The following is a 27,930-nucleotide window of genomic DNA, read 5'->3' as shown; positions in this document are numbered from 1 at the left end:
TTTAAGTCTAAGGATGAACCACTTGGTTGATAAAGAAATAGAAGAGAGTACATACCAGGATGTGGTTATTTTTGGAGAGAAGGAAGGAGCAGTGACTGAGATGGAACACATGGAAGGCCTCTAGTAGGGCTGGAAAAATCCTGTCTCTTGACCTGGATGGTAATTACTAGGATATATGTCTTAGGATATTACACTAGACTATACATTTTGTATGTGTGTATGTATGTAGGGGGTGTGAATCTCTGTGTGTCTTTAGAATTTAAGTTTTTAAATAAATGAATAACAAAACAATTGCCCAGAAAGATATTTATGCTTGGTGGAATCAATTTGAGATCTTGAGATCTATTTTGGGTCTCTTTCTCTCTCTAAAAGAATGTTTAATATATTTGAATTAACTTGACCCATATAAATTATAGGTTATATTTCAGACATAAAACAAGCAGAGTTCAAAGATAAAGTGTATGTAAATATTCTACATGTCTTAAAGTGCTGGTTGAAGCAGTGTTTTGATAAACAGCATTCATCTTTTTACTTTTTAAAACGAGTCACCCAAGGAACTGGAAACAGTTTTTTATTTACCACTTTTGGGTGTGATAGTAGTAAATGTCCAAGTCATTTCAAGCAACTGTCTACTCAATAGTATGCACTATGACTAACATGTATAGAGAACACTAAGCAGTCTTTTCATTTATTCATTGTCATAACACATGCTACATTTGGTCAGTTATTCTGAAACTTGGTTTCAGTAGCATGTAGTAATGATGGTCAAGACCATGGACTCTGGCACCAGATTTGGGCATTCATATCCCAGCTCTACCTTCTTCTAGTTTTGTGTGAACGTATTGAGGGATGATAACCTTTCCTACCTAAGAGGTTTGTTTAAAGGATTAAATGACTTAGATGTAGACATGCAGAAAAGTCACTGGAATATATTGAATCCTATATAAGCATCAGCTATTACTAGTTGGCTCAGATCATTTATGCAGTTTTCACAGAGGTCGTCATCCTAGTGTGGACAGTAATAGAAACAAAGGATGTTCAGATTTTATGGTTTATGTATGATTATTCACATTTAATATAGTTAGCATGTTAGAGATAACTTGGAGTGAAATCTCTTTACATTCTTTATGTCTTGAAATTTTATCAGTTCACGGTATAAGGGTGCATTATTGCAAGACCTATAAAAGAGAAAGATGTTGAGTAAAGAGGGAGGAAGGCAAGAAAGCAAAGAAGGAAAGAAAAGAAAGGAGGGAAGGAAAAAAGGAAACTCACGGGGAGAAAAGGAGTTGCCTCAAAATACTTGATTTGCGGTTCACTTTCCAGAAATGCATATATGTACTGTGATTGTAATTAGTTGTGTGATTACTTTATTTAAATACATTTGCATTCCTTAGTGGAAAGTCTTCTTCAGGATTTTTTTAAGTGTAAAACTTATTCAATGAGCACGAAACTAATATGTTAATTTTACCACCTCCCCTCCCAATTTGGAATTCTAATCAGTCATTGATAAATGAAGTTTATCCTGCCCAAAGAGTTTGGAAAGGCCCGGGAAAGTTTTTAAAGGTTTATGTATTTAAATTTTTCAAGTTTCCTGAGGGATCTAGACATCAAGAAATATTTACAAACATCCACTAGTTTCCACTTCTTTCCTGCTGATTTTCCTTGTTAAGAACTTTAATGAAAAGAAGTCCAAAATACATCTTAAGAAAGCTGTACATACATCTTCTTCCCACCATTAACATAAGACACGCCTCATTTTACAAATGTTTCTCAATTACATTATTCCTGATATAACATTGCCATAGCTCTTACTGTCAAAAATAATTGTGGTTCTTTTATGTTTTCAACCTTGTATGATCAGTCCTCTGCTAAAACAGGGTTATTTTACCTGTGAACTACCACAAATAGATACAAGAGCTACTTTACATATAAACGTCCCTTCAAAACTGAATACTATTGTGTGCTGATTTGCAACCGAGTCTGTATGAAGGGAGAAAAACTGATAAATGCTGTGTTGTGAACCAGTAATTAGATTCTCAATGTGGTATAAAGTACTCACAGGAGGTTTGTTCTCAGCCTCATAAATTTGACCATATCTTTCCATTCTAATGCTATTAAGTGACTTAGAGACATGACTAACACTAAAGTAAGCTCCTAAACCACTGCGGCAAGCGCATATACTGAAATTATGCAGTGATGACTGCCATTCATTTAGGAATTGGCTGTCCCATTTGCTCTTAATATCAGGCAAACAGCAAATGGAGAGTTAGCTGTTAAACTGTGAATTCAGGGTCATGTGGCTTAATATCTCTTGTGCAATTTGCTAAACTTAAAGATTATTAAAGATTTTCACTTGGTTCATTGCAGAAACCGTGTAATACCTGTGGTGTTATATAAATATTTGGATGAAAGTTTTGTTTCCAATCAATTTATTTCTCATTCTTTTTGAATTACCTGAGTCCACTTACATTCAGTGCTTTTCAAACTAGCATATATCCAAAGCCCCAGGAAGGCTTATTAAATACAGATTTATGGACCCCCCTCTGAGTGTTTCTGTTTCTGTATTCTGGATGGGAATCTGGTATTTGCACTTCTTGCAAGTCCCCAAGTGATGCTGATGCTGCTTGCCTGAAATCCATCCACACTTTGAGAACCACTGACCTCATACCATGAAATCGCTTGCAATCAAGAGGATTCCTTAAAAAAAAATAAAATAATAAAATAACTAAGAAAATAGACATCCAGATTTGGCTGTCACCATTGTTTAGGAAAGCCTGTCCTAATTTATGACATCAAGTATATTGAGGGAAACATTTCCTCTTTTGGGAGTCCTGATGAAGCTCCTTTCCTAAAATCTAACAAACATTGTATCAAATGGAGTATAAGTTATTTGGGGTTTCATTTATATGAAGTAAAACTCTATAGTTAAATAAAGCAAATAGAAGAGCCCTCTCATAATCCCAGAAGAATGTGTGCACGGATTTCTGTCATTACTCTCTAATATTTAATGAAGATTTTTAAAGCCTTTTGAAATCTTATTTCATCCGAAGTCCAAGATCCAGGTTGGAATTTGTCAGAATTTTTGTTTTTATTCTTCTGTCACAGCCCCTAAAAATAAGATAGTTGCTACTTCCCATGGATTTCTGTTATTTATCCTCAACAGTAGTGTCTTGTAGTCCTTTAAATTAGGGCCAAAGTTACAGTACTCCACTCTCTATTTTGTTAACAGATGAAATTTTCGGCATTCGTACCAAGTTTTTATCCAGGGCATCACCCTTGTTTTATATTAGAAGAGCTTGACTCCATTTCTTTTTCACCTTGATTCTGTGGGTCTGCTGCTTGGTCCTTAGACTGGACTTAGGACTGCCAGGCATCTTCTATCACTTCTGTTGGACTCCTTTTTTATCCTTGAATGCCATGTTTTCTCCACTTTGCTTCACCTCAGAACTGTGAGTCCTACTGTCTGCCTCCCCCTCAGCTTTACTGAGATATAACTGACTTACAACAGTGTGTAAGTAAGATTTACAGCATGATGATTCAATGCACCTATTTATTGTGAAATGAGTACTGCAGTAGCATTAGTTAGCACCTCCATCACCTCACATAGTTTCCATTTCTTTTTTGTGGGGAGAACATTTGAGATCTACTCTTAGCAGCTTTCAAGTATATAATACACTGTTGTTAACTACAGTCACCGTGCTGTACATTAGGTAGCCAGAACTTATTCATCTTATAACTGAAAGTATGCATGTACCCTTTGACCAACATCTCATTTTCTGTACCCCTTTTCCCTCGTAGCCCCCAGATCAACCTCCATTCTGCTGTTTTTATGAGTTCAGCCTTTATAGATTCCACATACAATGGTATCATATAGTACTTGTCTTTCCTTGTGGGTTTTATTTTTTTAAACACGCAGTGCTACTATCTCAATCTTTCCATTAAAGCTAGTTCTTCTGAACAGATCTAATCAGTTCCTTAGCTTACTAAGGGTGATTCCCATTTGAATGATAACCTTCAAGATGTTGACCAGGCACAGAAGAAAAGATGTATATATGTACATAGATATATAAAAAAAAAAAAACCCACGTGAATTAAAAATCTTCAAAAACACGTAAATGAGAACTTTCTCAGTAGAAAGTATACAGATGTCTTTCTACATATCTCTGATGCTTTTACTGATTTTATGTGGTTAGGCTGATGGCAAGAATTTGTCTACTATCTTGTGTAGTACTCACAGCAATATTTGTTTCTTCTTCATTTTCTTTTTGGAGAAGAAATGGAAGTTATTACTTGATCCTTCATCAAATACTACTCTGTATCATCAAATATCACACTACTCTGGACATTTTTCCAGAGTCACACTTCAAAAACAAGTGTTATGAGTCATTGACCACAGCTGTCTTATTTACTTATGTATTCCAAGTGCCTCATGCAACTCCGCGTGTACTACATAGGTACTCAATAAATATTTGTTGAATAAATGAATTGACATTTTTTAAAGGTCAGAATTATAAAAGAGGTCTCTTTCTGAACGTTCCTAACTTGGAAAGTTTCCACTATGTTGAAGTGTGTGTATGTGTTTGCGTGTGTGTATGTAATAGCTTTTAAATAGCTTTGGATAGTACAAGAGTGGCCACAATGGACAAGATAAATTATGTTTCCTATTAGTTATTATGTTTGTGTTGTAAAGAGGAAATGCTTCCAAGATCATTTCAGTTTGTTATTTTTTAAGCTCTTCTAGTAGAAAAATAATGAATAGCATAACATTTTGATATCCTGATAATGATTGTTATTAATACAAGAATTGAATTATTGATGGTAGTATAAGAATAGAACACTGGTCTATTAAAATATGTAGTGTTGTCATGAAATAGGAGATACGAAAATATTTTAGGACGTCTTACTGTAAATGAAAAATATTTAAGGCACTCAGTAAAGTGAACATAATACAGGGATGGCAAACTGCAGACACACCCATTCATTTACGTTTTGTCTGTGGCTGATCTGATTCTACCTCTCTTGTTAGTGAGTGAATGAATAAGTGAATGCCTTCTGAGCAGAAATTCTGCTTTCAAACACTTAAAACCTGAGGAATTAGACATGTACAGTTATTTATACAAATAAACATGTACAGAGATGTTCATGCTACTGCTGTTTATAATATCAAGACAATGGAAATCTAAGTGTCAAGTAACAGGAGTCTGGCTAAGTTCTCGTGTATCTATACACTGGGATACTATGTAGCTTTTTTAAAGAAAAATGTTACAAGAATGTATGCATTTATATAAAACAGGGATCAGCAAATTACAGCACTCTGGCCAAATTCATCTGAGACCTGTTTTTTTTACTACCAGAGCTAAGAATGGTTTTTACATTTTAAAGGATTAGAAAAGAAGAAAAATCAAAACCCAAGAGAGAGAGCAAGAGAATATATATCTGACACTTAACTATCTGACCCTCTACAGAAAATGTTTGCTGACTTCTGATGCAGTGTTTGATGTAGATTAAGCTGCTGCGGATGGATTTAAAACATTACAAAATGTTTATATGGAAAAATGCCATTTTTCAAAAACAATCCCATTTAGAAGGATAGACACTTAAGATGTTAACAATCATTATACGTAGGTAGGTAGGATTAATGGGACTCTCTTTTTTCTGTTTGTCTATGATTTTTCAATAATGAGAATATATTCACTGTATAATAAAAAAGAAAAATTTAATTTGGATGTTTGGTTTAAAAGAATGGGAGATGAGCAGGAATTTCTCAGATGCAAAGATACAGTTTCCCATTTTGCAGATGAGGCAGCTGAGGCTCAGAAGTTAAATCTGCTTGCTCAGGGAGGCACAAAAGTAAAACAAAAGTGGCACTGCTGCTGAATTTTTTGTTCACCATCACCATTTGGTAACTTAAAATGTTCATCCATCAGCTGACATTGTTAATTTTGAACTATGTGCCCGAAAGCAATTTAGAAGTGTCCTTTATAGGATAAAAGAGGGTTATACAGAAATCAAAACTGCCAGATTAATGGGATTAGATTTAGAATCAGATGGGTTTACATTTACTTAGAAGGAAAAAGGAGTAGCTTACACTCTGCATTTTTTTTTAAATAAGCAAACAAAACCTTTGTAGATGTAGGTATTTAGTTCACTTTGCAAATTTGTAAACTATTACTACTAAATAATGTCCTAAATCACTGCTTTTTCATACCTATAGAGATAATAATACAAATTCAGTCACCTGACACAAAAAAGGGCACATTTCCTGAAGCTCATACCCTTCACCATAAGATAAGCATGGAAGAGACATTTGACTTCTCCTCGGGCTCTGGTACAGACAACTGTCTACAAAATTAGTCGGCAGTTTAGAAGGAGAATAAATATACTGCAACGTTGAGGAGTGTTCACTGTAATGCACGGATAGCCAATCACAGAAGGAAGCAGTATGGCTGTAGAAAGCAGACATAAAAGCTCAGCAGTTTTTGGACCATTTAGTGTATGGACAAAAAAGCCTAATATCCTTCAATTATTCCTGAGGGAACCACCGTCTTATCGCAAAGAGCAATGATGATAGTAACTATCATTGCTCTTTAAGAAGCATGTGTGCATTTAATCACATTTAATCATCTTGTGATTTGGGAAAATGATTCCCTGTTCACATATTTAGAAACTGAGGCACAGGGCAGCCCCTGTGGCGCAGCAGTTTAGCACGGCCTGCAGCCTGGGGTGTGATCCTGGAGGCCCGGGATCGAGACCCACGTTGGGCTCCCTGCGTGGAGCCTTCTTCTCCCTCTGCCTGTGTCTCTGCCTCTCTCTCTCTCTGTGTCTCTATGAATAAATAAATAAAAATCTTAAAAAAAAAAAAAAAAGAAAAGAAACTGAGGCACAGAGTGGGTTAAGTGAGTGCTCCAGATCTACTGCTCTGTCAGCAGATGGCAGGGACCTGGATCTCTTCATCCCAACCCCGTGTCTGCATGTGATGCAGATGCTGAGTCAGCAAGACAGGATCTCCCTGCACATTTCGCTAAATCAAAAGAACAGATAAACATGTGTTTAAAACCAGTACAAATACAAAGGTTATAAGCTATAAATATTTTGATGTGTTTTAGAAGTGAGATTTGGTATCTGGAAAAATTCCTATCGTAGAATGTCTCAGAACTAAAAAATGCCAAGGAATCATAATATATTTGGAGAGACGAGGCTGTCATTTTCTTATCTTTCTATTGGGCAAAGGTTACCAAACCGAGATTTTGTATATTTCTAATGGTTTGTGATATTCAAATGGTTTGGGAAAGAACAGTCCCTGTTTGAACACTATGATAGCACATATTAACAACCGTTATGGATTCCACAAATTCTGTTAGAAATCATAGCCAGATAGGGTACAATGCTTTTCTCATTTCCTGTCTCCTTAGCAGGCACTATGTTTTCTCAAAAAGAGTATTTTCTTTTTGATGTGAAATGTGTTTTCAGGCAGTATGTGGCACACTTAACTAATATGAAATATTATTAGCAATATACTGCACGTTTTTCAACACTTCATGTTGGTGAATTGCCCATTTTTTAAACCTAAATTGAGATAGAACGAGCAGCTCAACAGCCCATCTTTGAGCACTGTCAAGGCTTGAACTGTTATGCTGTCACTTATTATTCATCAATGTTTCAGAAGTTAGAACATCTAAGGTAACAGGGTGCTGGTATACCTACGTGCCACAGCTGTTAGAACTTCCATGTTGAGTGAATGTTATGAGAGGGACACTTTCTATCGTCATCCTGTTTACTTTCTCCAGCCCCTGTACTGTCCCCCTTACCTGCACACTAAATATACTTTCTTCTTGAGAAGCAGGTTTTTTTGGGGGTTTTGGGTTGGGTTTGTTTTGTGTTTGTTTTTTGTTTTTGTTTTGTTTTGTTTTTGAAAAACAGTTTTGTAAAGGACCTGAATTATTTCTCAGGATCTTTCCTCTATCACACTGCCAGCATAATGTTTCTTGGTGTTGTCATTTATGTATCTTTGCCCCTTACAACTCAGAAAATTTTTTTCCATAACCAGTGAGAATTCCTGCCTTTCTCCCTGCTGCATTCCTCAGGACCCTGATTCAGAAATTCTTCCACTTGTAAATGGGAGGCACTGAGGTGATGAGCGTTGGGACTTCCTTGACCCAGTGATATGCTCTTCTAACCAACACTTTAACTTCTTGTCCCTGCAAGAGTAATGAACCTCTGTGACTTCATCCACCATTTTCTAGGTCCCCTTCATCTAGCTCTCTACCCTGTTCTCTGTCAGGTTCCTTCCTCTCCCCTTCTGCTTGATCTACTGTCCACACAATGACACAGGCTGTGTACAAACAGGTACGTACCTACCCCCAAATACACACCCACCTGCACCCAGGTAAGTGCCACGTCTCCAATCTTACCTCACCTGCGGGACCTAACTCGATTTCTTGCTATGTTTTATTCCCATAGTTACAGCCTGTATCAGTGTAGCCTCTACCTAGATGTTCATATTATTGTTTTATGGTGTGCATTTTATGTGTCTATAGTTTTATACACCTGGCTCGCCTTCCTGGTTGTAAGTTCCTTGAGACCAAGGATCTTTTCTTTTCTTGTGTGTCTCTCTTATAGCCTTTATTACATTGGGAAACATGTAGTAAGTGCTTCTTAAGTCTTAAAATCAGTTTCTGTGGAGCAGAAAAGTACCTCAGAGAGTATCTTGTCTACTGCCCTTGTTGTGCATAACAGAAAATTAGAGAAGTGAAATGATTCATCTTCACTGTGACAAAACTGAAAAGTAGCAGATCCTGAACTAAAACCCAGGTCTCCTGATTGCCTCTTCAGTGGGCCTCTTACCTCTTACCAGGCCACTTGACTCTGCCATATGTTCAGGGAAAACACAGGACCAATTCCAGGAGTAGGTAGGTGGCAGTGGTTTCTGCCCACATGGATACTGGCAATGTCTACTTTAAACAACAGCCTAAAATTCTCCCTCGTATTCCTCCTCAGTTGTCCTCTTGCTGTCTTAACTTTATAATATCTTTCCTCTTCAGGAGCTAGGGAATGAAATTAGAGCCCTCAGGAAAAAATCGGTACCAAGATGCGATTTTATTAATTCATTTACCAACATTTATTCATTTTGACTAGGGGATACTATAAAAGCAAACTTTTAAAAAAAATCACTGTTAATTTTTTCATAAGAATAAATATTTTTGACAAGCTGGCTAAGCCAAAAATGCCTCTTCACAAGGGTATTCTATATCCATATTTTAAAATTATACTTACTGGAAGTTTTTATTTCCTTTCACTTAAACTCTGTACTTCCATACAGTAGAAAATCCAGTCTAAGGTACAGTTACATTGATTCTTCTTCATTGTAACTCATGGTTACTGGCAGATTAGCATGCATAACGTTTTTATTTTGAATAATCCAGTTGAGAGCTCTTGGTGTTTTATTTTTCAGGAAAATGAAGATTACTCTCTTCATCTAATTGCCTAAAGACTAAAAATTGAATTATACTGAGTCATAGAGAAGAAAAACAAAACAATTGACAAAAGCAGTCATCTAATTTATAAATTCAAAAAATGAAGTTCATAATGCAATTCAACAAATAAAACAAAATTATTCTTATTTAGAAAAACTTCAGTTTGGGGTTTTCATTCGTTACAGTGATAATGCAAAGATTAGAAAAAGGCAGTGAAAGAGGCGTGCACACATACATACAAGAGACACACAGAGGAGAGTTTTTCTGGATCAGAAGAATTACTCGTCTCTGGGGTGGCATGAAGCTGGCATTCTCTTGTCTACAGCTATTATGGAAGTATCCCACATCAGAGCATTTAATTAGGGGACTAGGGCCTCTGTAAACCTCAGTTCAAGATTATCGAACTAGATGACTTCTGATTTCCCTGCCAGCTCTAAATTTCTGCTGAATTAACCATTCTTATGTATCTTTATTCAAATATTTAAACCTTTAGTAGTTCCACTCTAAATTAAAAAGCCAGAGTAGTAGCTCAATAAGTACTTATTGGTTGAATGATTAAATCTGGCCCATATAATGTGTGTTAATCAACTCAGCTAACAATATAGGTTATTTCAGTTATTTTCAGCCAAAGATATTTATCATATCTATGGCATCTTGTGCTGAAAGCTTTATGTAGTGAAAATGAGTAATAGGTAAATGCTGCTTATACTAATGGGGAATTATTATTTGATCTTTTAACAGTGAAGTTTTCAGCATAAGCATTTGAAGAAAGGCTTTGATATTGATTGTGTGCTTCAAACTGAAGCATGTCTGAACTGAAACGAGTTCTTCCAGAGCCAGAGCCGTCTGTTCTTATCCATTTCCTCTTTCCTTACTCTTTGGCATGTAAATATTTCTGTACAGTTCTTCAGGGATCTGCAAACTAGAAAGGCAAAAAAAAAAAAAAAAAAAAAACCATACATCTTGTTTACAGCCTTGTCTAATCCTATCTGTGAGGGTAAAGAAAAAAGAGAAATGTTCTTATTTGATAGATTCTAAAAGCTGAAGTTTTTTAAACATTGATCAAAAACAGCAATAAGGCTGTGATGATGTTCCTTAAATGTAATGAAAAGATATAGTTTTGGTGCTGTTATCTTGAAATTCTTAAGTTGAGACCATAAAAGTTTTTTTTATTATTTAAACCTATTTGTTAGCTACGTGCTTGAGAGATTATTTTAGAAGCTATGTCATCATATTTTACCACCTCATATTTTACCACCGTTTTTTCAGCAAATCATATTAGTTTTGATTTTTTTGCTATGGATATAATCAGAATCTCTATGATGCAGGATCTTTTTGAAGATTTCTTCATAAATCTGAAGATGGGTCATAAGATGTCTGCTCATCTCAAATTGATTGGTGCAAGTTGCATGAAAACTTTAATTTTAATGGTCGTTTTTTTAAAAAAGAAAATATCTTCTGTTATCAGCATGGATTGCATTTTATTAACTGTCATTTTTCTTCTTGCTCTCATTATAAAATCCTCCCCATCAAACATAAACACTAGTAAACCCTGGAAACCAAGATTGACTAAGAATTTAGTGGCAAATTAACATTTCCTATCTTTATAAAAAGGATAATAGTTTTTGGGGTTTTGCCAGTTTCATTTTAGTACTAGCTTTGTGACTTCTGAGTACTAGTTTGTCTATAAATCAAAAATAAAAATCACCAGCCCCCATCTCCCATTTCACTGGGGAAACTGAGAACCAGAAAAGTTAAGTGATGCCCCCAGGTCTCACTTTGAAACAATAGCAGATTCAATCCTAGTATCCAAGTGATACCCAGGTCTAGTATTACCTTCATCTTGCCGGTGCCATTGGAAGGAGCACTGACGTACCATTGAAGTGTGCTTTTTGTGATGATTTTCCTTTCAGCACATTGTCTAGAATGTGCTAGTTAAAACTTAACTGTTCTTTAGAATGATTTGTGACTCTCCTCCTTTTCTTTTAACAGGATTAACTTTACAGGCTAATTGGGAATTCTATTACGTAGAAGGATGTTCTCTTTGAGAATCTAGATTTCTATCTCCTCTCTTCATGTCTCGGGAGGAGATATCAAACATTAAGAATTGGGATCGACTCAGGCTCACATATGATTTCATTTAAAGTATCATCATGTTAATGATTTCACCCAAAACTCTTGCTGTTGTGCCCAAGGTTGCGACTCCACAGTATTTGACATAATTAATTACTTGCCTGCATTAGAAACTAATAGAATATGATGCAGTATTTTGCAAGCACTAAAATATCAGTGGTTTCTCATTACAGTGCCCTGTATATTTATTAATATTGGATTGATTCATTCGTTTATTAAATGAACATTTAATGAGTACCAGCTACTTTCCTAGATACTAGATATATGTCTATAGCAACAAAGAAGACAGTCAATGCCCTCGTGAAGCTTACATCTAGTAGGATTGCCAAACAATAAACAGTAAACTAATTAGGGATGTGATAAATAGAGGAACAGAAATATATAAGATGGTATGATGAATAGGCAATGAGAATGGCTAATTTTATGTGGGGTTAAGAAAGACCTCTCATAAAAGGGGACACGAAAGCAGATTCCTGAGGCTAAGATTGAACTAGGCATTCAGAGAGCTAGGGAACCTGCAAAGGCAGTCTAGGGAGCCTCAAGATAGAAGGGTCACTGTTCCCTATCTATTAACTGAAAATATAAAGATCCTACTATACACTACTCGTGGGAATACTGTGGTGACAGCAATAAATTTAAATACAAAATGGCCTAATGGGGTGTGGAGGGGAGGCCTAACCTGAGTTGGATATGTATAATAGGCAATGAAGGAGAAATGGAAGTCTTTTTCTCTACTTTTAGAAAGAAAAGAAAATTACCTGGGTGTACAGGCAGTCACACAAGCATTTAGAGATCTGTATCTTGCTTTCTGTAATTAGAGGCTATGTTGTGTGATGCCAGTTGTCAATGTAAGGAGATCACAGAAGGCAAAGATTTTGGCCTGGAGTTGGGAGTTGGCTTGGGCCTTGAGGTATGGGCGAATTTGGATTGGCCAACAGGAGGCAGAAGAGGGTGTTTCAGGCTGAGAACTAAACAAATAAGTGCAGTAAGGTGGCGCCACCAAACATTTTTTTAAAAAGTATGCAGAAAGAGATGTTAACTAAGCTTAATGTGGTAATCATTTCATAGTATATACATGAATCAGATCATAATGTTACATGTCAGTTATATCCCAATAAAGCTGGGAGGAAAATCATTTTTTTCAAAAAAGATAACTAAACAGGACTGAACTTCAATGAGCTTGAGACCATGAAGACTCAAGCTGGAGCCAGAGTGGTATTTGAGAGAATAAAAGATAATAGATTGGTCTGATTCATAGAAGTCATTGAAAAGTTAGTGCACCTATTTTATCCTGATGTTTTAGACAAGAGGGAATAATAATGATTGTTTCTTGAACAAGAAAATCATAAAAAGAGAAATTTGGTGATATAGTTACAGGTTAATAGGGACAGGAGGGAAAATCCTGGAGGATGGGAGACTAGGTAGGAAGAGGACCTTCTTTTTTTATCCTGCCATTTCATGGTACCCGGTGATGAAAATGTGGACCATGCTCATATCATAGAAAGGGAATGAGCTGTATATGAGACTTTTTGGGGAAATGAACACTGACACTTGATGCCTAAAGAGCGATAAATCAATAGTCAATATGCCTGCTCTCCTGAGCCCCAGGGACTGGCTGACCAGTGTCATTGATGGAACTGGAGAAGTTTGCCTGGAATGTTAAGTGTCACTTTGGACATATTAAGTTTCAGAAGACAGCAAGACACCCAGATTGTGATGTGAGCACACAAGTAGAAGTACAGAACTAGAGCTAATGTGGAAAGTCAAATTAAGAAATGCAAACAGGTGATGAGAACTGAGGACTTAGCTCTTGAGAATGAGTGCTTATGATAAGGGTATGCATTATGGGGTCACAGTACACAAACAGCCTGAGTAGAAGGTACCAAACAGCAGTGGGATAAAAGCCAACACAAGAATTTCAGGCAGCAAAATAGGGAAAGTTCTTAGGGAAATGCCATTATCATTATCGCGATAATGATATAAGGAACCTTTTAATGTGATTACTACGGGTCCTAAGGTCTTTCAACATAAAAACACGTTCCTCCCCACAACCTTTAAAATAGCAAACGCTATTGTTATCCCTACTTTATAGATGAGAAAGCTTGGCACGGAGGGTTAAGCAATTTATCCAAGATTACACAATTTGAAGAAGTTGGAACTGAGATTCAAACACAAGCATTGTGTTTTCAAAGCCTGCATCCTTAACCTCCCACGCCATATGGTTATAATATCCACGATGGTGTTTTAATTGCATCGTTTGACTTCCATCTTATGTAAGTTTCTTGAAAAGGAGTTAATTAATTAACAGTTTAAAAAGTGGAAACTAGGAAGTCAACAGATGGCTGGACAGTGATTGGATAATCCCTTTCAGCAGACAAGAACATGGAATTCTCTAGGGTAAGGCAGAGAAAAGGAAGAATAGAGCTTCTGGTCTATTTTTTCTTTCTCCTCTCTCTCCATATACTGTTAGCTGTTGAAATGGGAAAATCGTCCACTTTAAAGAGAGTGGGGGAATTTTCTAGTGCTTTCTCTATACTGTAAATGTCTGTGTCCTTATTTTTATACCAGGAAAGATAGTTTATCTGAATTGTCAATCAAAAATTTGTATTAAAAATCATTGCTTTCTTCATTTTCGTTAATAAATGAGAGATTGCAAAAGAGTAGGGTTTCTGAAATAGCATCAACATGGGCATTACTAGAGTATATTCAGTCCGGGAGCCCAAGGTCCTGCATTTCTCTCTGGAGAGACTCAGGTCTTAGAGCAGGAGTTACGGACTGGAACCCTTCCCTCTGGAGAAGATACACAAGACTTCTTTGACACTGGGTTTAAAGAATGCTTTCCCATTGCCTGGGAGAGGACTTTGTTCCCATTTTCCATACTTTTCCGGGTTCCCCCAGCCTTTCTGACATCTCCATTGTTTAAGGAAAAGGCAGAAGAAAATAGTTCCCAGCCCTCCAGTATAAGAAGGGTAAGGCACCTGCTAGCTGCCTCATCTGTCCTGGGGAAAGCTGGAGCAGGTCTTCCTTTAGAGACTGTGAATGGATGTCATCTAATTACTCTTCTTGAAGCACAATCTGCTCAAGTGAAGTGGCTGCTTAAAAACTTTCAATATTTTCCCATTTTAACAGAGTAAAATTCTTAGCCTTATATTTAAGACCCTCCGTGATTTGGGCCCATGCAGTGTATGTCCGACCTTGTTACCTGTATGCTTCCTTTTTTGGTTGGGCAAGCTGACCTATTCCATTTCTACTCCATGCCACCACTTGCCTGTGGCTATGTTTACCCTGATGCCTACGGGGGTGCCTCCTCCACTTTCTAATCTCTAGTATCACTGCCCCCCCCTTACGTGCTGCAGACAGTGTTCATCCAAATACTGTCTCCACTGTGAAGCCTTACTGAGCTCATCTGAACTCCCAGATGATTTTATCACCAGTTCTCATTTTATCTATATTCTAGATATTTGTGTGCATATATTATCTTCCTTATACATTCTGGGCAGAATTTGTACCTAATTTAACTCTGTATCATCCATTTCACCTACTCTTAACATCAGAGGAAGTTAAAACATAAAGGTCACTTGCAATAATATGTCTTTTTTAAAAAAACTTCTCCTTTCTCCGTGCCCTGGTAAATAAGTGAAGCTAGAACAGGACCAGGTCTCCCAATTTTCAGCCCAGGACTTACCCTCCAACAGCAGTGGTTCTCCCCCTGGCTTGTGTTTTAGAATCATGGGACATCACCCATGGTGCTTTTAGAAATAATTCTGATCTGGAAGCCTCAGACTATAGAATTTAGAACCTCAGGAGTGCAGCCCAGACATCAGCATTATTCAGGTCTCCCAACATGATTCTAATTGTACAACCAAGATTAGTAATAAATTCCCCACAGCATGATGGCCCTTGGACCATTCTTGCTTTGCTAGGTAATTCTGTTAATTTGAGAAACTTGTATTTTTTCACATAAAGAAAATTTTAAAGTAGAAAAGTGCTAAATGTGCGATGATAGTAGAGCACTTTTTGTTTTGCTTACAACAGCAGCTTATGTAATTGTTTAACTTTTCAGATATTTCGAAAGAAAGCAGTGGAACTTGGGGTGAAATTGTTACCTGCATTTCATACTCCATCTGGAATACCTTGGGCATTGCTGAATATAAAAAGGTAAAACTCTTCATTTTAACAACATATATTTTTTTTAAGTTGGAACATGCAATACCGTGATTTAACTGAATGGATAATTACTTGTATGATGTCAATGACTGATACCACTGGCAGTGGAAGCTATTAGTTTTCCAGTGCTCCTTGGCCTTACGGGGGTCCCTGTCACAAGATGGCATGACCCCACAGGGTCATCCAAGCCAAACATGATTTGAGATCTTTGTTATTTCATGGTGATAGTACATTTCGTTTCTCTATAGATACCAAGAGCATCCCTTCATCTTTAAAATTGTCCAAAGCATTTAACTTCCAAAGAGTCCATCCAGTTCCTAAGAGCACTTACTTCAGTTAGGCCTCTGGCAGAGTAATTGCAGAGCTTAGAGCCTTGGACTGATCAGATCTCCCCTGTAAGGGGTGACAAAAGGGGAGCACCTGGGGCTGCCCTGCCCACATCTGTAAAGGAGAGAAGGGAACTGCCCTGCCGACCCAGATTAGCCAGACCTGCTCATGCTTGGGTGGAGAATCTTGTTATGCTAAGTCCATGGGAATTTTGCTCTCAGAAAACCGGGATTAAACGGACTTTCTGGTACTTTCCCAAGGAGTAGTTTGAATTTTCACAATAGCTTCAACATTTTGTCAATCAACAGTTTTATCTTAAACTTCCTTCTTAACTCCTTCATCCCCATAAGTAATTCATTGCTTATGTAACTCTTTGTGGTGATGGTGATAATGATGATAACTATAGCTATTTTATCATCATGAAATATGAAGCTTTGTTTTAGGCTCTGGGCATGTATTGCGACATTCAATCCCACAATAACCCAATAAGGTCCATACTGTTGTTATCTCCATTTTACTAACGGAAACTAATAAGGAACTTGTGTTGCAGAGAAATTAAGTAACTTGCCCAACATCATACTGTCTGTTACTGGTAGAGATAAAATATGTGCTTAGACGTTTATACACACATTGATGCATAGGCACGAACGAAAGGGCTTCCTTGGTTTAGAAATGCCAAGAGGATGTACAGGGTGGTTTGGCAGGATTAATGCACGCTTATTCTTAATTATTTCTTTTAGTGACTTTCCTAAAATTAATCTTAAAAATCATGAAATTAATTATTTGGTTAATAAATCAGTTAAATGCCATGCTTTGTTTTCATTTGTAGGTTATGTATCTGTGCCTTGAAATCACCCTGTACCTGTGTATAAGTGTGTGTGTGCTCACCTGTGTGTGTAAGCGTGTGTGTGTTTGGGGCTGGGGTATTGTAGAGCAGTGAGACAGGGAGAGAACACACAGCTAGGCCATGTACTCTATTATATATTGTGATGTCTCAGGATCCATTTATCCCTTTAGGGGTCTTAGGGTTTTCTCTGTCACCTTGAGATCATAGCATCTGCTACAGGGACTTAAAGCAAGAGTGGGTATATGCTTGGCCTGGAGGCAGGATGGTGTTTGTTTGGAGGACCATGAGTTTTTTATTTAGCTCATATAGATCACCTATAATAACCTTCCATATCTTTGGACTTTGTATTTATAGATAGTATTCTGACCTAGAAACTAATCTCCATGAAATAAGACCTGGTTACAAAAACACTACACATTTAACACTTTTTTTTGTCCTATTTACCCTCTGAAAAAAATATGAGAATAATAATACATTGATTTCAATGATTATCAGGAGACCTGGTTCTAAATCCAGGTGTCTTTAGAGCAGTCATTTCAACCCTCCAGGATTATTTGTAAACGGAAGTTAGGCTACTTCGGTAGTTGTTTTGTGAACCTTTACAGGCTTATAGGCCCCTTTGAAATTCAGATGAAACATGGCTCTCTCTTCATAAAATGCACATTCCTGAGTACACATATTTTTACATAATTTCCAAAAGCAAACAGTACCATTGGAGCCCACCTAGAACCTAAGAACCCCAAGCTTAAAATTCTGGAGTGAATGATCACTCCAACCTTCTACTCTAAGATTCTGTGGAGCTAGTTCATAATGCTTCCTGGAAAGTATTGAAATTAAGTAAGTCCCAACTAAAACTTGCAGAGAGAGGTGTGCATCTACATCTTTGCAGAAGTTCAGCCAATTATTGTAGGGTGCTGATATCATTCAGTTAGTTCTAGCCTCTCTTAAGAAAAGCATAAGAAATTAGATTATTTTAAAGCCTATTTAATTTTACTTAGTGTTTATTTCTAACAGCCAAGATGATTTTCCTTCAGTTAAATCTATCCTTAGTGTAGAAAAATATGGAGACATTTTTCAGTACATGAAGAAATACTTCTAAAAACTATTAATCCTCTGTTGACTTTCATATCTATACCTCTTAGAAACTCATTAACTGGGGCATTATGCTTTTTTAATAAAACATTATTTTGAATATATAGTATCTTACATTAGATTTTTTTAATTTCGGGGATTACATTGGGATCCCTGGGTGGCGCAGCGGTTTGGCGCCTGCCTTTGGCCCAGGGCGTGATCCTGGAGACCCGGGATCAAATCCCACGTCGGGTTCCCGGTGCATGGAGCCTGCTTCTCCCTCTGCCTATGTCTCTGCCTCTCTCTCTCTCTCTCTCTCTCTCTCTCTCTCTGACTATCATAAATAAATAAAAATTAAAAAAAATTTTTTCGGGGATTGCAGGATAATTATATATGGTAAAAATGAATGTGCCATTTTATTTATGTATTCTCTAATATTTTCATGTCAAACAAGAGGAAATTAGGTGACCCTTTGACAGTTGATGGGAACACTTAAATTCTTCCTGGCGATCTGTATGAATTTTCTTTTTTTAATTTATTTATGATAGTCACACACAGAGAGAGAGAGAGAGAGAGAGAGGCAGAGACACAGGCAGAGGGAGAAGCAGGCTCCATGCACCGGGAGCCCGACATGGGATTCGATCCCGGGTCTCCAGGATCGTGCCCTGGGCCAAAGGCAGGCGCTAAACTGCTGCACCACCCAGGGATCCCTGTATGAATTTTTTGATCATACATTTTATCTATTCTCAATCCCATTTATGAAATAGCGGTAACTTACCCAAATGCAGAGAATAAGCCATGGCAAAATTAATAGTACGATTAATACACTAAAATGCCTTGTATCCCTTTGCCCAATCAAGTGTACTCATTGAATCCATTCTCCTTCCAGCTGTGAGGTTTGTTTATCATCTTAGAGAATATCCTCTAGGAGAAGAAGACAGAGTTTCATATTTATCTGCAATAACTACATTTCAGGATGTGCTGTTCCTGTCAGCTTGTACATATATGCTGTTTCCTCTGAATATCTATATTTTTACAGTATGGGCTAGAGGATAAAGGACAGCTGGCAGGGAACTTCTTTTCTAGTTTTTTAAAGACTGTCACCAGTAGAATTTTCAAAAGAGAGGAGAAAAAAATATGTCTGGCAAAAGCAGATTTTCTTAATTATCTTCTCAGAATAAGGGAGTGTCTGTGGAATGATGCCCACAAGAAAAAAGTGCTTGAGGATGCTTTTTAGAAGAGCTACATACTCACTGTTGACTGGCTTTGAGAATTTGGGCAATAATTAAAATGGGAGAGGTATAGAATATGCTGTCTGTAATATCATAGTCGTCTTCTCTCTCAATTCTGAAAATATGGATGCTGTCCTTTGCCAACACCTATATGTTAACAAAAAAAAATGTGAACATGTTGGTGTTATCCATTCTCATCCCTCTAGTATTCAGATCATTGCCTGAAGATAATTGGTTTCTTTACCTTCTCTTTGTAAGAAATAAACATTTATTTTAGTCGCTGCTGTGATGAAGTTTCCATGCTAGGTCCTGGGAAGATTTTCCTGTTTCTCTTCACTTTATTTAAAAAGATAACAGACATGGTCTTTCCCTCAGGGTATTCAGAGCCTGGTTGGTAAAGCACAATATATATTTTATATGTTACTATATTATACACTCATGTAATTGACAAACGTAAGATTGTGCCAAGGAGAGATACTAAGTCCTCACTGAGTTGAGTTTAAAGCAAGCAGTTAGTTTGAATTGGGGAGGTTGATGCATTTGGAGCCAAAACACCAATAAGCCAAATTGGATTTCAGCATTTGTACAAACTGAGAAGAGCAGAACTTCTAAATTATTTACTCATATTCTACCTTAGGAATTCTGTCCCAAAATCTGTTCAGGAAAAAAAAAAAGTAATTATCTCTTTTGCTACATCTGTAATAATTCTTAGTTTCATAGCTGCTATATTTAAGTTGTAAAGTTAATCGGAATTGTGACTTAGTGGTAATTTGAACAGATACCTAGTGTTATTATACACAGGACCTGTTTGGACCAACATACTGGCTTCACCAGTACAATAGTAGAATGAAGATACAGGAGTTTATATCACACCTCTGCTAAAAGGAAAGCGTTGCCTTTTCAGTAGATTAGATTTTTGGTAGAACTCAATTTCTCTAATGTGAAAAATGTCAAAATTTGATGTCTGATTTTATTATTACCGTGAACAGGAGGCCCTCTGCATTCTTTTCCTCTACCCTACAGAAGAAAAATCGCCTCTTTGGTTTGTGAAATCAGGCATTTCACCATTTCCATATTCCTAGGTGTAAGTCAAGCGTAGGTAGAGTAAACTTATTAAATTTGGGGGTTTTCTCCAGTGTGTTCTTAATTTAAAATAATATAGCTAATGTTCCCATTATTCATTTCTATCACAGGGCATGCAGTCTAGGCATTCCTAATAATTATTCTGTCTTTCTTGATAAATGAGTTACTTTTAGCTATATACTATTTTATCACTTGTTTCTCTCTTGGTGGATTTTTCTAAAAACTGACACTCGCAACACTTGCCTGGTGGTTATATTAGGTTGGTGGAATGTCTACAGTGTGCGCTTTTGTGGCGCACATCAAGGAATGTGCTGGGAAATGACTGATCTCCTTTCCAGCTCTCATTAGGCAGCAAGGTGATGAATGAGCAGAACTCTCTCACCTGTTTTTATTTCCTGCTTTGTAAAGCCTTATTTACTGACTACTCTAATTACCAACACAAATGCATACTCTATCATTAGTTACATTGCAATTTGTATTATTATTATAATTAAATTGCAAATTGCTTTACTTTAACTGAAATGGGACCTTAATTAAGAATAGTACATAGCTTAATGTTTTCTAATAGTGAAAGATTATCCTGTGTGATGCACGTGTACCATGTATATTGTAACAAAAGGCGGTAGCCCCTTTATTGCATTCTATTTTGGTGGGGTAAAGTGCTTAAATATTGATTGTAGTTGGTTTTAATAGACACAGACTATGAAAGACGGTCTAATTAGACCAAATATCTTCTAAAATATTTTCCATACATCTCCCTGTGTTTTATTTTGGACAGTTGAAATATGGATGTCCACATTATTAAATTTATAAAAGCAGAATACGGTTTCATACTTCAACATCATAAGAATAATATTTTTTAAAAAATCAAGAAACACATTTTTAGCATGAGTATGACAAACTTATATTTAAGGATTTGCTAATATTCTGAAGCAAAATAGCAATTATGCTAAAAAAGGTTCTGCAGAAGTGATACAGCCTGAGTGTAAAATCAGAGTTGTGTCTTATTCTCTTTTATTTATATGTTTTATGGATCTATTAAGAATTCAAAGAGGAGTCCAGCCAACTTTAGGAAAGAAAGAAGTTCTGGTCTTTCTAAGCATCTTAAGCTAACCTCCTCTGTGTCTTTATTTTTTCTGATTGAATGTTTTATTAAATTGGACTTCCCTCTTTTATCTATTTTAATTCTTTTGGCCATTTGTACTTTTTTGGAAATAGTAGTAACCATATCTTAAGGTTTTAATACTGACATGTACAAAGTAATTAATAGGAGACATTAGAATATTAGTACCATAGTTAAAGCTGCTATTTATTAATATTGTCGATATAGCTCTTGGTCTTGGATTATTCATTAAACTGAGTTTGTCTTCTCATAAATTAAATTAAAATAATGGCAATTATCATACTTATTCTGATGACCTCATAAAGCTTTCGTGAAAATCTAATGAATTAATTGCAAGAAGAGATTTATCATTTTAAAGTGATAAGAAATAAAGGTAAATTGAAATTATTATTAATTTATGGTCTTGTTCTCAGTTTTCATTATAAAATTATTTCATTATAAAATTATATATCATTATATATATATACACACACACACACATATGATAATATATAGCTAAAACTAATTTGGTTTTGATGCCTCTTTAAGACAGTATGACAGCCATTCAATCTTTCTAACCCATTCTCAAGTCCCATTTTCCAGGTCAGGAAGAGAGATGGTATTGGTAGAACCAGCTGGGAGTATGGAGAGAATGTCTCCATGTAGTACAGGATTCTGGTAGCTCCATACTGTATTTCCTTAAGGACTTATTATTTTTTTAGATAATTTTGGAATTCGCCTGTAGGACCAAAACTCATTTTTCTAAAATTGTACTTATTGGTGAATTATCTCCTCTAGAAATAAGAACTGCTCCATCCATAAGATTTAAGAAGAGTGTGAGGCAATAAAATGCAATGTTCTTTTGACAAGTCCCACATATTAATTAGTATTCTATTAATATGGCACAAACCTTGTCTGTGAAAATATGTATGTATTCTTGCTGTAAACATCCACACAGCCCTCTTTCCTAATTCTTAAGCTGCCCAACTTGTGTTGAGAGCCCAACTGCTGTGGTTACCTTCTATCAATGATTCTCAGCCTTTCCAGTGCTTGAGAATAACTAGGGCATTTAAAAGTATATATTATTGCTGCCTCCCTCTCTACCAGTCTGTTTCATTTGGCTTGGAATGAGGTCCTGGCATTTTTCAAGCCTTCCTCAGCCATTCCAATATTCCGCTGGGGTTGAGAATCACTGCTTTAAGTCTAGTATATATGTATATCCTGAGGATTCCAGCTTCATTCCTCTTCTCACTTAACTTTGAAAACACTTCTCTGTCCATTGATGGTCAATTTAACATTGAAATATAGAAATATTAGAAAATTGGTTTGAAAATATCCAGCGTTAATAGAACAATAGTTCTCAAATTTTAGAGTATGTAAGAATTGCCTAGAGGGTTTCTTAAAAACACATATAGCTGGACTCCACCCACAGAGTTTCTGTGGACAGGTTTTTGGTAAAGGCTCAATAATTTGCATTCCTCATGGGATCCCAGCCAATGCAGAAGCGAATGCTTCAACCACACTTTAAGAACCATTGTAATATAAGAAATGAGCCGTCAGAGCTATTTAGATTCTTAAATCTCAGAGCTGCTCAGTGAAGCCCCCAATTCCAAACATCCTTTGGGGGGGTGGGGTGAGGAGTGTGGGGGTTTCTGTTTCTATGACTAGTTTACTTTTGTTATTACCCAACACTTTCACTTAACTCTAAGCAGTTTGTTGCTGCTTCTGAAAAGCCGCTAATTCCAGACAATTACCCAAAAAGAATTTACATGTTCCTTTTTCCCATGTACTCTTAATTTTTTTTTAAACCGATAAGACTAGAAAGCAAATGTTGGTGCATTTTAGCATAGAGGGAGGAAAAAAGGCATTTTTAATTAAGGACTTCGGGGTAACTTAGAAAGGAGAATCATTTCTGTAAAGTCATGCCATGGCTCAGGCAAAGCAACTTTATTTTAAGCAGCTGGTGACCTGCCCCTGTACCTGAGGGCGTTCCAGAGCTAAAGAGGCTGTGATCATCTTCCCAGAGGAAGGGGGCGGGGAACCTAGGCTTCTTCTGGATCATTTAATTCTCTCACCAAGCTTCATATCACTACATCTATGCCAGGCACTCAGTAGCTTGACCAAACTAAAGGCTTTTATTTATTCCAAGTGGACAATAAAGGTAGCAGTGCTTAATTTAAATGTCCTTTGTGTATATCCTCCTTTTTTGAGACTTAAGAGACAAGCAGTTCTGAACAAAGGATGCTTTGCTATTTCTTAGTCATTGTGAGGCAGTAAGAATTTGAAGAACCTAAAGGTACCTGAACTGTTCCATTTCTTCCCACTCCCCTGGCTGTAATTGAAGTTAATACCCAGGTAAATGAGATTTTCCATGTCTTTTATTCCCTGGAGGAGGAAGCAGACCACATCTGTCTTTGAACACAGGCTTTCACAGTCCTCATTACTTCTCTACACCACCCCACCCTCTTGCTTCATGAATGCCCATCTGCCACAGATCACTTCAGTTGTGCTTCTGGTAGGGAATGGGAGAAAATTGACATGTGAATGGAATAAAGCGGCTAATGTTCTATTCAACCATGGATTAGATGCTGAAATTTTTTTTTTCTGTATTTCCTTAAGGACCTACAGTTAAGGTTAAATTACAGCATATGAGTAATTAAAGTGCAGAAATTTATCAAAGGTGATGTGTAGGGAATTGAAAGACAATCTATCCCAAGAGGGCTCCTTAAATCTCTTTAAAAATGACTTGTGGTATGTGGGAAGTCTGTTAAGAGGCCTTCCTCACTTTTCAGTTTTTGGCAGATAGATCCTTAATACAAAATCCATGAGACTGGTTGTTAAATATGACCACTGCTTTCCCCACAGCATTCCCACTGTTTAAGCAGTTAACTCACCAGGGCAATTTTAAGGACAATTATAGTTATTTGAATGCAACAAACTCAGTGGCTTTCATCTCAAGTTTTTCAAAGGCGCAGAACTAGTATTTTACAGATTCGGCTTTGTTTGCTATATTCACACAATCGGTGGCAAATCAGACTTGGCAATTTGAAATGTATTCGGTGTCCAGGACTTAAATTAGGAACAAGTCAGAACACATAATTCATACAATGACTTTACAGGTCAGCAGTGGAATAATCTTTTCAAGGAGCTTGCTATCCTGGGTTTTTAATGAAGCAGCAATCAATTTTTCCTGTGATTAATCTCAAGACCAGGCTCATGTTTTTAGTGTGGGGCAAACCTTTCAAATATCTAATTAATAAAGTTTAATCTAAAAGTTTATGAAATCGTTTGATTAGATGTTTGGAAATCAGCCTAGGTATCAAAGCACTTTCTCAGCCCTTATTATTGTTAATCACTATAAATATTCAATGAACTACTTTGAATCTTTGGGAATTGGAAGATCAATATAAAGTATTTATACTACAGCCAATAGTTTTTAAAGGCTTTATAATCTCTGTGGGTACATTAACCACTCCATGTTTCCTGCTCATGCAGTAATAGTTGTAGTTGATCTGTTCTAAAAATGGGATGAACAATAATTGATTACAGTCTTTTATTAACTAGAAAAAATGATGGAGCAATAATAAGAATTAATTGTAATTTACTAATTTGGAAATTAATGTGCAGCTGGGCATGAGTACAGGCAATGCAATTTGGTGATTTAGCAATCATGACAAACTATCTTCATCTCTAAGGTAGAGAGCTGCTGGCTTTCCTTTATTTGATTTTTAGTAACAGACCTAGTTTTGGGAAGACTTTATATGAATGCTCATGTTGCCCTTTTATCCTGGAAATGTCAATTGAAGTTTAGCATTATTAATTAGATCTTACCTTCCCTCTTTGTCATGTCATGCTATAGTTTTTATGGAACATTTGTACAAAACAGTGATTACTGGTAATTGACCTGCATATGTTGAATAATCTTAAGATGCTACTGAGAGTTTAATGTACCTTGTAAATTGAGAGGCTTCCAATTAAGTCAAGTTCTTAAGATAATCACTTTCAAAACTAATCAAGTAATAGGACATTAGTAAAGCTCTTATTGACTTAATTGTGACAAATTAATAAACAGATCCAGTGCAATTACTATAATGGTCCTATCAGTGAAAACTTTTCCAAAATTTGAACATAAATCTATCCTACCCTCTGGAAGTACAATAAAAGTTACATAAACCATTTTAAAGGTGGGTATCATTCTTAATAACTGTGTGTGAGTACATCGTACAAATCCCTTGGATTTGTTGTGTTTCTTTCTTTTTAAGTATGACTACATTTATTTCAAAGGTCAGTGAATCTACTTGCTAAACTCTTAAAGCATATTTTATAAGAGATCTTCTGTATGCCATGGACAAAATGATTCAAACACATTTTTGGGTTCTCTCATCTCTGTTTTTCTATGCCTGTGACCTGGAGGTTGGTGCCCTCTCTCCTCAGACTACAGAATGTCCTGTCCCACTCTTGGTCCCAAAGAGCTGTCAGCATAGTGCCTTTTTATACCTCATAGACACTCTGCAAATGGGCTTTGGGAAATAAATGAATTATGAATTACAGATTTGCCATAATTTTTTAATATCTGACAGTGCCAATTTCTATCACTTTGCTGATTATGTTAAAGAAAATGGCAGCAGGAAGAACAAGAATATAAGTCCTGCTTTCACTACCTTAAAAACAGTATGACAAACATAAATATTTCTCAAAACACATCAAACCATGCGTTTAAGATGCTGTGTTTTACAGATAGAATTCTATTAAAAATTAACATGATCACATCTCTTCTTTGGTTTTCTCATTTGTTGAAGTGGGACTAATAAATTGTATCAATTTTATCGGGGTAATGTCTGTGACAGAACCCTGAAATTCAAAAAGCCTAGTCTTTTAGATCCAAAAGACACTGGAATTTCAGGATCCTGAAATCATCATGGCAGCTCTCCATACCGTCCATCCCTACCACCTGTGTTAAAATTAGACTTCACAAAAGAGGGGATTTTCATGTAAAGAAGTGTGCACACACGCACGCATGTATGTGTATATGTGTGTGATAGGTATACACACATCTGTGATTCTAACAAGCCTCCCATGTACTCAGTTTATAACTCATAGGCTTCCTCAAGGGAAGCATTGTAGGATCCTCATAGCAATTGTCCTCATCTGGAAAGACAAAGGGAAATAAAGTACACAATTGAACTGCCCAGCTGAAGAAGGGTTATTTTTAAACTATTGGAATAAACTAAAGTAAGGACTGCAATAAGGACTAAAATTGTGGTGATTTCATTAATTGTGAGGCATTAAAATTGTGGGTCTTGAAAATTTTATGTTAACACTGTACAAAGGCAGCACTTTTAGCCACTGATTTACATGTAATTACTGTAGCTAGCCACACAAAGGAATTTGCACCCCACTATTCTATCAGGACCATAAGCTCATGGTTTTTAAGTTTTTTTGCCCTCTTATCAGTAAAATACTTTTGAGCACTTACTCTAGAACATGCACTTTTATTTGTAAATTATATATACATATACCACTGTATTAATATGTGCTATGCATTTAAAAACACTCAAAAGTAAATTTGTAAAGGATAAGAAACAGATGAGGAAAGGAAATATTTTATTAGGAATAAATAATAATTTTAATCAGAGCGGTGTGTGTTTTTTTTAATTTTTTATTTTTTTTAGTGTAAGGCTTGTGATACAATAAGTAGTAGTCAAAGGTCTTATTCTGCATTACTACATATTTCAAAATTTGATTCTGATGCTGCCCAGAAAAGATTACGAAGTTGTGTTAGTGAGAGAAGAGTGGTACTGGCTGACCTTCCTAAACGTGATGTTTGTTTTAAATCCCATCCTTTGATTATGCAAAGAATATTCTTGTAATTCTATCAGAAAATGTCAGTCTTTCCTGATACCATCCTTTGTTCTTGCAAACGAATAGAAAGATAGAAAAACCTCTGGAACTCTTCCTTTAGATTTTAAAGCAGAATAGAAACTTTCATTCTCACGATACAGATATGAGTTGTAATATGATCCACTTTCATAAATATTTTTATAAATGTCCAGTTTCTAAATGATCTTTCCTTAGAGTTCTTTACAAATTCAGATTCTTTTTCCATGTTAAACTGTTACATTTTTTTTTTCAAGTTGTAGATTAAGTGTGTTGTTTTCTTCCTGTTTCTTCTCTTCCTCCTCTCTCTCCTCCTAACTTGTAGGGTAGCATACTACGGACAACCACCTGTCCCAGAAAACTTCAGCAAATAAAGACACTTTTCTTTTTCTGAAATAGCAACTCTTGACTAAATACTTTGCCTCAAGACAATGAGAAAATCTCTGTTGCAAAATATTTTCATGGTCACTGTCCATCTCTTTACAAAATACTGTAATACCACAATTACTCTACTGCGAAAGGTCTTGGGTTTTAAAATTAACTGTATCAATGACATTCTATAGCTCATAAACCACAACATATCAAAAGTCACTGACAGCTGTAGAACAAGTGAGGTCC

At 36.3% G+C, this 27,930-nt stretch overlaps 1 protein-coding gene and 1 long non-coding RNA gene across 7 annotated transcripts in view; one reads left to right on the top strand and one right to left on the bottom strand.

Annotated features, from left to right (window-relative positions):
• MAN1A1 (mannosidase alpha class 1A member 1) overlaps positions 1-27,930 on the top strand; it is a 166,638-nt gene that overhangs the window by 81,955 nt on the left and 56,753 nt on the right. The window contains exon 5 of the mRNA XM_035705084.2: positions 15,670-15,764. Within this exon, the coding sequence (XP_035560977.1) occupies positions 15,670-15,764 (95 nt within the window). The remainder of the gene's footprint in view (positions 1-15,669; positions 15,765-27,930) is intronic.
• On the bottom strand, positions 2,406-15,382 carry LOC112644493 (uncharacterized). 6 transcript variants are annotated; one of them, XR_003126423.3, is made up of 6 exons: positions 15,292-15,382; positions 12,365-12,574; positions 9,274-9,490; positions 8,845-9,044; positions 6,239-6,446; positions 2,406-2,697 (listed from the first exon to the last, which is right to left on the bottom strand). It is a non-coding gene; the product is annotated as an uncharacterized LOC112644493 (long non-coding RNA). The 6 variants fall into 6 exon arrangements; XR_003126420.3 differs by lacking the exon at positions 6,239-6,446 and having other exon boundaries at positions 2,410-2,697; XR_003126422.3 differs by lacking the exons at positions 2,406-2,697; positions 6,239-6,446 and adding an exon at positions 5,691-5,977.

The sequence above is a fragment of the Canis lupus genome, chromosome 1, assembly GCF_003254725.2.
Source record: "Canis lupus dingo isolate Sandy chromosome 1, ASM325472v2, whole genome shotgun sequence".
In the NCBI taxonomy this organism is placed as follows: Eukaryota; Metazoa; Chordata; class Mammalia; order Carnivora; family Canidae; genus Canis; species Canis lupus.
Note: the sequence above shows the minus strand (reverse complement) of the source record. Positions and strands in the feature narration are given on the sequence as shown.